At 48.9% G+C, this 11,857-nt stretch overlaps 1 protein-coding gene across 19 annotated transcripts in view; it reads right to left on the reverse strand.

Moving 5' to 3' along the window:
* Positions 1–7,221, reverse strand: part of METTL21A (methyltransferase 21A, HSPA lysine) — a 42,085-nt gene extending 34,864 nt beyond the window's left edge. For 2 of the 19 annotated variants that reach the window (XR_010109408.1, XM_057301484.2), the window contains exons 1-4: positions 6,680–6,810; positions 5,642–5,817; positions 3,238–3,349; positions 2,069–2,122 (exon numbers count right to left, since the gene is read on the reverse strand). Coding sequence is in view for 16 of the 19 variants with exons in the window: in XM_057301484.2 (XP_057157467.1) it covers positions 2,069–2,122; positions 3,238–3,349; positions 5,642–5,788 (313 nt within the window). In the remaining 3 variants the exon portion in view is untranslated. Of the gene's footprint in view, positions 1–2,068; positions 2,123–3,237; positions 3,350–5,641; positions 5,818–6,472; positions 6,980–7,091 lie in introns of those variants that run through there. The other 17 variants (XM_055109018.2, XM_055109021.2, XM_055109019.3 and 14 more) reach the window with 17 other exon arrangements.
* Between the last annotated feature and the right edge of the window lie 4,636 nt (positions 7,222–11,857).

The following is an 11,857-nucleotide window of genomic DNA, read 5'->3' on the forward strand; positions in this document are numbered from 1 at the left end:
AAAAAAAATTAGCCTGGTGTAGAGGCAGGTGCCTGTAATCCCAGCTACTCAATGGGCTGAGGCAGGAGACTCGCTAGAACCCAGAGGCGGGGGCAGAGATTGAAGTGAGCCAAGATCACACCACTGCACTCCAGCCTGGGTGACAGAGTGAGACTCCATCTCAAAAACAACAACAACAACAAAAGGTATGTGAATGTGGTCTCTCTCTCTCTCTAAAAAATATCTTATCATACTCTAGTCACCTGTTTTCAGACCAAGGCTGACAGTGGGTAACTGAAGCCAGGGAAAGTGATCACAGGTGAGGGGGGACTGCTACAGTTCCAAGTACCATAAGACCAGGGAGATTTTCAAACTAAGAACGAGGGTCTGAGAGTCAGATTGGATTCAAATTCTAAGCACAATCCATTAGCTTTGTGACCTCAGGCAAGTTACTTACCCTCCAAGAAGCCTCCCTTTCACCACTGGAAGGGCGCTATAAGTAGGTAAGGCCTACTTACCATGCAGGGTGACTGTGAGAATGAAAGGGTGTAATGCACAGTCCTCAGAACACAGGAACTACTCAGGAATTAGCAGCTGGTTTTTAACAGGAAAGTCTCATCACCCTATATTAATATCTACATAGCACTGCTTTTTTTTTTTTTTTTAATCTTCTTTCTTTACCTCTACCCACTAAACTCAGAACGTAAGCTTCCGGAGACACCTGCCAGCCTGTTTACTGCCCCATCCACAGTGGACCGCCAGGCTTCTGGTGGGTTCTCCCCAAATTCAGGAATAAATGACTAAGGTTACAAAAAGAGAATATACTTTAAAAAGAATAATAATTAATCTCTTCCTGACATTTCAAAATCACTACCTGTTCTAGTACTCACTGATTCTATTTTGAAGAGACTAACATTTTCTTACCCTCAGGCTCCAACAGCAAAACCTCTCCAACCTAACACTTTGTAGCGACTACAAATAGTGAGTATGAAAATCATACAGTAGCAGAGAAATGCTTATGACATAATGTGAAAACATCATTTGTATAGGTGTGTGTATACAGATACACAAAACACACATACGCAGACATATATATTTACATATATATAATCATAATTACAACTATGATTAAAAATACAGATGGAGAGAAACAAAACATACCAAAATGCTAATGGTAACTCTGTGGTGGTATCTGAAATATCTTATTCTGACTTTCCCAGCCCCAGAGATCCAGATTGCTAGATCAGAAAAAGCAGTACTCAGAGAGTAATCAACACTCATGGAGCACTTCCTTTGTGTCACTCAATGAGCCAGCAGATGTTATACACACAATCTCATTGGTTCCTCACTGTGGAGTAAATATTACTATTATGCACAATGTACAGATGGGGTAATCAATGTTTAAAGGTTAAGCAACTTGCCCAAGGTCACACGACTAGTAAGAATGAAAAGAAATGTCAAAACCAAGTATAACTAAGCCTATGCACTTTGCTACACTAACATGTCTATACACCAGCCAAGAAAGTTTTGCATGAATCCCTGGTTCTCAGGAGGAAACAGAAGAAACCTCATTTCCCCTTATAGTAACTCTTATATCAGCAGAGAGAGAAGTTGGTGTTACAGAAAAAAATAAAACAGGCCAGGCACGGTGGCTCACTCCTGTAATCCCAGCACTTTGGGAGGCCAAGGTGGGCAGATCACCTGAGGTCAGGAGTTCGAGACCAGCCTGGCCAACATGGTAAAACCCCATCTCTACCAAAAATAAAAAATTAGCTGGGCGTGGTGGCACATGCCTGTAGTCCCAGCTACTAGGGAAACTAAGGCAGGAGAATTGCTTGAACCCGGGAGGCGGAGGTTGCAGTGAGCCGAGATCATGCCACTGCACTCCAGCCTGGGCAACAGAGTGAGACTCCATCTCAAAAAATAAATAAATAAAATAAAATAAAATAAAATAAAACAACTAACTGTGTCTAACAAGCCTGGTTTTGAGTCCCAGAAAAGTAGCTTCATCTCCCAGAATCCCAGCTTTGTTTGAAAAATGAAAATTAAAAATAATACCTAACATACACGGGAATGTTCTAAGGCTCACCTGAAAAGAATAAAAGGCAGTGTACCAGCAAGGACTTCATCGATGACTTAAGTGCTGTGGTTGAAAACGGACGGAAACCTCTGTCAATTTACACAGACTTTTAACCACCACCCCTGCCCATGCTCCCTGTCGAATTTTGGAAAGCAACAGCTAAGCAGAAAAAGAAATAGTGAAAAAGTATTGGGTTTCTGGAAAACAGGCAGAACAAAAGAGGGGCTTTAGCTGGTCCTCAAATATCTGTAGACAATGCGATGGGTTTAGAATACTCTGGAATCCTGGATCCTTCCTACCCAAGTGTGGTCTGAGAACCAGCAGTGTCAGCATCACTACTGACATTTCTACTGCTTGTTAGAAATGCAGGTTCCCAGGCCCCGGTCCAGCCCTGCCAAATCAGAATCTGCATTTTAACAAGAGCACCAGGTGACAATATGGAAGTGATAAACATTATACATTGTATCTTGAAAGCTGGTCTACTCTTATGATTAGATAGCTTGAACTATATATGTCAGAAGTTATAGAAATGAGTCAATAGTCAATAATAAAAATAACAATGAAGCCTAAAAATGCTCTAGCTCCAAGCCTCAATTAATGTGTGTATACCAAATTTTAAAATGACAAACTTTGATATCAAGTCAGAACTGTATACTGTTCATACAATTTTAAAAATAAGAAGTCAGTACAAACTATAGTGGGGGCTAGCCCTCCCTACAAGAGAAAAACCAGCAAAGTTTCCTCAGCAATGAAGAAAAGACTGTCTGCTCTATCTCCCTCACAGGGTTAAATCAGATAGTGTATGGGAAAGAAAGCCCCTGAATGTGAAAAAAACTCTATACATGGGTAAGATTATTCTCCTTGAATCAACTCACTTTAAGATCATAGTATTGGCATCACAGAATTGAAGGGGGCAGAGCAATCTCCCATGGGAAGTATAAATAACAGAGTGTGTGTGTGTGTGAGAGAGAGAGAGAGACAGAAATTAGAGAGAGAGAAATTAGCCCGTTAGCCTCACTGGAGTTAAGAACCCCAGCAGTTGGCCCACAACTCATAAGTATAAGCAAAAGATAGTAACCCAGTAAGGGGAAAACCCACAAAGGGTTTTGCGCTAAGAAAACAGCAAATGCACCTCTCAATGAGTTCTGCTCACTAAGGAGTCAATGCGTGACACTCACCCAGCAGGGCAGCCACTATGCCCACCAGCCCCGTGCCAGCACCCAGCTCCACGGCAGAGCGGCCCCTGAGCTCCACAGCTCCCATCTCCAGATACGTGGAAAGAACGATGGCCTGAGTGAAAACACAGTGTGATGACGATTAAGGTCAACATGTGCTTGAGTAGCTGCAGGGTTTCAGGTCAGCTACACACACCCCTCTCCCACTTCGAGGTTCAATTCCCAGCTTAACAACACACACAGGAACTTAGCTGGTGCAGCAAGGTAACCTCCCCCTTAGAGCAAGCACAGGGTCCCATAGCAGTGCCCAGAGACGATGCCTACACTAAATGGGGTCCTGCTGGATCTGGAAAGCTTAATTTTTTTTTTTTTTTTTTTGAGATGGAGTCTCAGTCCATCTGTCACCCAGGCTGGAGTGCAGGGGCACAATCTCAGCTCACTGCAACCTCCACCTCCCAAGCTCAAGCGATTCTCCCACCTCAGCACCCCCAGTAACTGGGACACAAGTGTGCACCACCACACCCAGCTAATTTTTGTAGTTTTTTTTGGTAGAGATGGGGTTTTGCCATGTTGGCCAAGCTGGTCTTGAACTCCTGAGCTCCTGCATCAGCTTCCCAAAGTGCTAGGATTATAGGCGTGAGCTATCACACCCAGCCTGGAAAGCTTAACTTTTTACTGTGTCACAGCACTTTTATGCTTGAAGTTTACACAACTATTCTACAAGAACTGACATGAACAATTTCTATGATTTTGTTTAAGGGAATGCCCAGTTCCTAAACCAAACTCAGGTCAGCAAAGCCACAACTTCACCCATAGGGAAAAAGCAACACATTGCCCAAGGGTCTCTGAACTGCGTCACTGACGGTCATCGCCCCACAGGGGCCCTCACCATACGTTTTGGGCATCAGAAGGTAAGTTTTGGCCAAAGTTTTGGATACTTGATGTGTGGTTTCAACATTTGTTTATGACCCTACAGAAAGAAGTGTATAAAGCTAACATAACTTGTTACTATAATTTATTTCTCACAGCCGCATACTGTGAGTATAATTGGCAATTCCTCTTCTTGGTGAGCATTTATGAGTCTTCCCATTCCTCGTTATTATTTATCTTTTTTTTTTTTTTTGAGATGTAGTCTCACTCTGTCACCCAGGATGTAGTGCAGTGGTGCAATCCCAGCTCCCTGCAACCTCTGCCTCCCAGGTTCAAGCGATTCTCCTGCCTCAGCCTTCCGAGTAGCTAGGACTACAGGTGTGCGCCACCACGGCTAATTTTTGTATTTTCAGTAGAGATGGAGTTTCGCCATGTTGGCTAGACTGGTTTCGAACTCCTGACTTCAAGTGATCCGCCCACCTCGGCCTTCCAAACTGCTGGGATTACAGGTGTGAGCCACCACACCAGGCCTATATCTTTATTATTACCAGAGTAACTTTCATGTAGTTACCTGGACTGGATTCCTAGAAGTGGTATTACTACATTAGAATATATTGAGATTTTTATTCCTACGTGTTTAACATCCCTAACAATGTTAAAACTGTCAGACTGTATTTATGCCAATCATGCATTCAACATTAATTGAGTTCCCACTGAGTCCTAGGTGTGGGGCTAGATGCTGAGGGCTCAAGTCAGAACAGGGCTGGGAGAGGAAGAAGTTAAAAAGCAGTTACAATTTTTTAACAATTACAACTATGGAAAACTTAAAGAAAACACATAATCTCCATTTTGGGCTCTGCCACTTTACAATACTCTGTGAAATAAAGAGACTAACTCGGCTGGGCGCTGTGGCTCACGCCTGTAATCCCAGCACTTTGGGAGGCTGAGGCAGGAGTTCCAGATCAGCCTGGCCAAAATGTCGAAACCCCATCTCTACCAAAAAATACAAAAATTAACCAGGTGTGGTGGCGTGCACCTGTAGCCCCAGCTACTCCAGAGGCTGAGGTGGGAGAATCACTTGAACCCAGGAAGCGGAGGCTGCATTGAGCCAGGATCGCGCCACTGCACTCCAGCCTGGGCAACAGAACGAGACTATGTCTCAAAAGAAAAAAAGACTAACTCGTGTCCAAAGCAGTTGGGGGCTTTCCTTCCTATTCTCTCCGGCAAGTCATTAACTTTCCTCAGCTTTCATTTACACCTTTAAAATGTAATCTATGTGGAGGGACAAGAGGAGTGACTAAGGGATACGGGTTTGAGAGTGGCAGTGATAGTAAAACTTTTAAAATTGAAGCGGTAATAGTTGCACTACTCTGTGAATATACTGTATTTTTAAAACCGCACTGAATTGTGCACTTTAAATAGGTAAAGTGTATGCTATGTGAATTATATCTCAATAAAGCTGTTCTAAAAAAAATAAAAAATAAAAGCCAGTCTTGCAAGTGTGAACGTTTTCAGAGGTCCCCCAGGGCTTACTTACCGCATCCCAAACCACCGCTGCGACTCCCAGGTGTCTCCAGTCCTGCCGGATCTGGATCGTGTGGTTTGCAAAGGAAAAAGTTGCAAGAGGCTTGTGGAATTTCTGCAACCCAAATTCCGTGGTCTCCTCATAGGGCACGAGGGCCATTCCGCCTGCACCCCGCCCTCTGCTCAGACCTGCCGTGCAAAAGAATTCTGGGTGACGCTCTGGCCAAAAGATACATTATCTGTTCTTAACTAACTCCAAATGCTTTTACGGTCGTTTACAAGTTCAAAAGAAAAAAAGAAACAGGTGGAGGAAGCCTTTGTCCAATTTCTTTTGCATGGCTCTTCCGAATCTGAGTGAGATTTGGCTCGGAATTTGTTTCAACGGATGTTGTTTGGGGAAGAAAAAAAAAGCCCAGAACATTCCAACTTCCGCAGAATACCCTGTACACTGCACTGCTACCACTCCGTGAATTCAGAACTACACAAGCGGCGGAAGCGGCGGTGATCGCCCAGGGCCCCAAAGCAGCGCGGAAAGCAGCGCTTCCAACCCAGACCCGGGCGCCCGGACTGCAGCTGCAGCCAGCCGGGCGGCCCGGGTTCTTTCGCTACGGTTTCGCTACCCACCTCCCCTCCTCCATCGGCTGCTTCAATAGTGATAACAATGGGACAGAACCTGCCCTTAGACTGGGTGTTAGCGGTTTGATAAACCAGAAATACATGGTCGCCGCAGTTCCGTCTCCCCGACCCTGGAAGTGAGCGACACTGGGGGCCTCCAAGCGGCTCGCGGGGACAGCGGGGACTCGGAGGCCTCCCCGAACTCCCCCTATGGCTGCCCCCCACTCACCCCTCTCCCGGGACGACCAGTGCGCCCTTCCTGCCCGGGGGCCCCGGAGCTGCGGCAACCCTCCAGGGGTGAGAGGGAGACCAGGCGAGGGGGGGTGGTCACAGGGCCTCTTAGGATCCCCAGGCCATACGGGGCGCCGTGAGCTGCCCGGCGGAGCACCCAGGGCTCGCCCAGGCCGGGCTGAGGCGCCGCCACGCCGGTACTTACGGCCCGGGAGGCGGTCCCGCGTGGAGCGCGCGCTCCGCTTTCCCCGCCCCGGGCTGGCTGCGAAAACCGCCGACCTTAAAGAGCCCGCGACGCGGGGGCGGGCGGCCCCGGCCCGGAGCCACGCATTTCCGGTCTCCCGGCACCCCGCCTCCGGCAGGTGCCCCCAGAGCTCACGGCGAGGGCGGGGCCAGGCCGTGGCGCGGTGGAGGAGTGACGTTGCGGGAGGGGGGACTGGGGCTTTCCCTCGTGCGTCCCCAAGGTACACGGACGACTTAATCCGTTTCCCCCGCCGCCGAGGGAGGCGCTGTGGGGGCGGGAGCAAGAGTGAGATCGGGGTGCCGAACTGCCGCGGGTGCACAGGGAGAGCATGGGGTGCCCCGGGCTCTCCTAGCGGGAGAGAAAAGCCACCCACCTGGCGCTGAATGTGCCTCTCGACCTTTTCTATCATGTGCTCCGCCGCTCTCTGCCTCTGACTTTGTCGCTTGCGCGTTGTGCCTGTTTTTTAAAGGTGGCGCGTTAGCGGATGATGGAGACAGCTCGCTCCGAAGAAGGCATGGTCACTCTCGTCTCCGCGTCTCCACGGTGGGGTCAGAAGCGGCGTAATAGCCCGCTTGGCGGCAATCGAGTGGAAAAGTCACAAAACCCTTTTCAACTAAAGCACAGTGGGGGAAGTGAACACGTGGCGCCCGAGTCCAAGTTTTTAAAGTGGGGCGGGGGGCGGCGGGCTCTGGCTGCAGTCGGAAGCGCGGAGCTCTGGGCGTGCGCTCGGCTCCAGCCCCGGCCCCAGGCGGCGCTGCAGACTCCAGTGCCCCAGTCTCCCTCCTCCCGATGCCAAGACGCACCTGCCCGTGAGGACCCACGCTGGACGTGGAAGGTGCCGAGGGCCTGGTACCCTGGCCGCAGGCCCTGGCAGAGCGCGCGGCTGGAGTGGGTCCGTTGAGTGGGACCGTGCGGGGACCGGCATCCTCCCGGGGCAGGCTTCTTTTTCCTCCTGGGCCCCCTCGCCCCACACCGCCCGCTGCGCTCTCAGGCGGCTGCACGTTAGAACCAGCTGGGGTAAACCTCCCTTACCAGTCCCCCGCCCCAAGAGCCGGCCATGGGAGGGGGCCCGAGCGCTGATTTTTTGTTTGGTTTTTTGCTTTTGTTTTTGTTTTTGTTTTTTTTGAGACGGAGTCTCTCTCTGTCGCCCAGGCTGGAGTGCAAGGGCGCAAACTCGGCTCACTGCAGTCTCCGCCTTCCGGGTTCAAGCGATTCTCCTGCCTCATTCTCCCGTGTAGCTAGGATTACAGGCCTGCGCCAGCACGCCAGCTAATTTTTGTGGGATTTTGTTTGTTTGTTTGTTTGAGACGGAGTCTTGCTCTGTCGCCAGGCTGGAGTGCAGTGGCGCGATCTCGGCTCACTGCAGCCTCCACCTCCCGGGTTCAAGCAGTTCTCCTGCCTCAGCCTCCAAAGTAGCTGGAATTACAGGCGCCCGCCGCCACACCCGGCTTTTTTTGTGTTTTTAGTAGGGACGGGGTTTCACCATGTTGGCCAGGCTGGCCTCGAACTCCTGATCTCCGGTGATCCGCTCATCTCAGCCTCCCAAAATGCGAGATTACAGGTGTGAACCACTGCCACCTCCCCCACCCCTACCGCCCGAGCGCTGATTTTATTATTATTATTATTATTCAGAGTTTCCCTCTTGTCACCCAGGGTGGAGTGCAATGGCATGATCTCGGCTCACTGCAACCTCCGCCTCCCAGGTTCAAGGGATTCTCCTGCCTCAGCCTCCAAGTAGCTTAGATTAAGGGGCCCACCACCACGACTGGCTAATTTTTGTATTTTTAGTAGAGACGGGGGTTTCACCACGTTGGCCAGACTGGTCTCGAACTCATGACTAAAGGTGATCCACCCGCCTCGGCCTCGCAAAGTGCTGGGATCACAGGCATGAGCCACCGCGCCCGGCAAGCGCTGATATTTTTAAGAGCTCCCGGGGCCTCCCCCACCCCGAGCCTGCTTCCCGCGGTGGGAGCCTGGCGGGGGCCTGAACCTCCCTCTCCTGGCCTCTTCCGTCCTGTAGGCGGCGTCCCCGGCCTCCAGATTAATCTTCCATCGGAAGGTGGGGCCTGCGGCTTCGAGGGTAACTTCAGGGAACTTGGAAGACCACCAGTGAGGGTCTTTTACCTCCTTTTTCGTTTTCTTTTTTGGTCCTCTCGCTTTCTCTCTTAGTATTTCCTTTCTCTCTTACCTCCTGCACTTGGTGTTGTTTCTGCCTCTCAGCTTTCCCTTTATCGAAGACCTCCCTTTCTTGCCTTTATTTTCTCTCTGTCCCTTTTTGCAGGGAGAACCAGCATTGGGCACAAGAAAGAACATGTATGGGCTTTGGGGCCAGACAAATATGGAAAATTTAAATTCTTCCTCTGACTCTTTAAGTGGGATGACTTTGGGAAATTACTAAACCTCGCTAGATCCCAGACTGCTCATCCCTGAAGCCTGGCATGGAGCCTTGGGCCCCTTCTGTTTTTTCTCCCTATTCTCCATCCTTTCTGCTGAAATCAAGCATATGACCTCAAAAAACAAAGCAAAACCTTCCCCACCTCTCCAGCACTCTAACATGGAACATGTGCCTCATTATATTATGAGTTTTCTAGGAAGGTGTCATTTACTTTTTCTCAACCGTCTTGTCCTCCCAATGTTCTAAGCTGTATCAGATGGCTCAGGAAGCACCAAAAGGAATATTGAGGAACATATGCAACTCGTATAGCAGTGTAGCCGTTAAGCAGAGCTCTGTTTTTATCAAAATAAGCCAGTGGTCCACTGAATATTTGAAAATACATTTTTAATCCTAAAAACAAGTTGGTGTGTGGCAGACTACGTATTGTTTGGAGTAGTTGGCCAAGTGTGGTGGCTCACGCCTGTAATCCTAACACTTTGGGAGGCCAGGGTGGGAGGATCACTTGAGCCCAGGAGTTCAAGATCAGCCTGGCCAACATAGTAAGACCCCATGTCTAAAAAAATTTTTTTAAAGGCCAGGTGCGGTGGCTCACACCTGTAATCCCAGCACTTTGGGAGGCTGAGGCGGGTGGATCACAAGGTCAGAAGATCGAGACCATCCTGGCTAACACGGTGAAACCCCATGTCTACCTAAAATACTAAAAATTAGCCGGGCATGGTGGTGGACGCCTGTAGTCCCAGCTACTCGGGAGGCTGAGGCAGAAGAATGGCGTGAACCCAGGAGGCAGAGCTTTCAGTGAGCTGAGATTGCGCTACTGCACTCCAGCCTGGGTGACAGAGCGAGACTCCGTCTCAAAAAAAAAAAAATTAAAAAAAAAAAATAGCCGAGCATGGTGGTGCACACCTATAGTCCCAGCTACGTGGGAGGTTGAGGTGGGAGGATCATGTGAGCCCAGAGGTGGAGGCTTCAGTGAGTCCTGAAGTCACACCACTGCACTGTATCCTGGGTGACACAGCAAGACCCTGTCTCAAAAAAAAAAAAGAAATTCTGACAATCTTTTTTTTTTTTTTTTTTTTTGACACAGAGTCTTCTCACTCTGTCACCCAGGCTGGAGTGCAGTGGTGCAATCATGGCTCACTGCAGCCTGGACCTCCTCGGTTCAGGCATCCTCCCACCTCAGCCTCCTAAGTAGCTGGGACTACAGGTGTGTGCCACCACACCCGGCTAATTTTATTTTTTGTATAGAGAGAGTCTTGACATAGAGTCTTGACATGATGCCCAGGCTGGACTTGAACTCCTAGCCTCAAGTGATCCCCCCACCTCCTGCTTCAGCCTCCCAAAGTGCTGGGATTACAGGCGGGAGCCACTGAGCCTGGCCTCTCCTGACAGTCTTGTTAGGAATATGCAAAAAGATAGATTTACTTTCCCGCATTGTTTGTAATTCCGAAGTGCAGTTTAATCGTAGTGTTAACAGTGTATGAAATAGTGCTTTAGCTGGGCGAGGTGGCTCACGCCTGTAATCCTAGCACTTTAGGAGGCCGAGGCGGACGGATCACCTGAGGTCAGGAGTTCGAGACCAGCCTGACCAACATGGAGAAAACCCGTCTCTACTAAAAATACAAAATTAGTCTGGCATGATGGCGCATGCCTGTAATCCCAGCTACTCGGGAGGCTGAGGCAGGAGAATCACTTGAACCCAGTAGGCGGAGGTTGCAGTGAGCCAAGATCACGCCATTGCACTCCAGCCTGGGCAACAAGAGTGAAACTCTGTCTCAAAAAAAAAAAAAATAGTGCTTTTTACTTTTATCTGAATGACTGAAATGGCCTTTTCCCAATCCTATGACGCCTGACTGCAAAATAATGGTAGAAGGACACTTAGGCCTTTGTCCCTCCTGTCTCCTGGAACTAGTCCATGTCCAAGGTCATAGTAGAAGCAGTCACCTTGCTACTACCTTGGCACAGCTTGATCCCTATGTTCCCCCAGGCATGTTCCCTTTTTAGGCCAGGGTGGATACCCAACCCCGCACTGGGTACATAATTCTCTCTGCAGAAAGAATGCAGAGTGACTATCAGACATCTGTTGTTACTGCCTGCCCAACATCTATTTCTCATTTTCCTGGTAGCAGCAGTTCTCTTCTGCTGATGGTCAGGAGCCCAGCTTCTGGAGTGCAAGTTCTGCACCAACTCAGCTCTGCAATTTATTAGCTGTGAGGGCTTGGGTGAAATGCATTAACCTGTGTCTCAATGTCCTCATCTATAAAATAGGGATAATGCGATTATTGTATGAGTAAACAACAAAGATAACCTGAGATTAAAATGAGTTAACTTATCTACTTAGAATTGCGCCCAACAAACACATTTTATAGAGCATTTGCTTATACTGTGATGTGTTTGGACTGGTCTATCCTCAGCCCTTACAACATGATCAGGCACATGTCCCAGGCCTGGCCAATATGAACACAGTCCTTCTACCTGGCCACAGGTAGGTGAGACGTGAACATGTAACCAAAGCTGGGCCTAACCAGAACCCATTCTGAGACTTGAGACTCTCAGAGAACCAGCCTGTTGGGAAAGGATAGAAATTTAGAGGTCCTATTGGTCATCTGGTCCCAAGAGAACAAAACTAGCAGCAAATGTGGCCAGTGAAGGCGCTGGTGGAGAGAGAGGCTGCCTCCTGTTGATGTTTGACCACCTGGATCCAGCTGTCCTGGAATTTTCAGTTATTTGAGCCATTAAATTCCCTA

This window comes from Pan paniscus, chromosome 13 (assembly GCF_029289425.2).
Source record: "Pan paniscus chromosome 13, NHGRI_mPanPan1-v2.0_pri, whole genome shotgun sequence".
In the NCBI taxonomy this organism is placed as follows: Eukaryota; Metazoa; Chordata; class Mammalia; order Primates; family Hominidae; genus Pan; species Pan paniscus.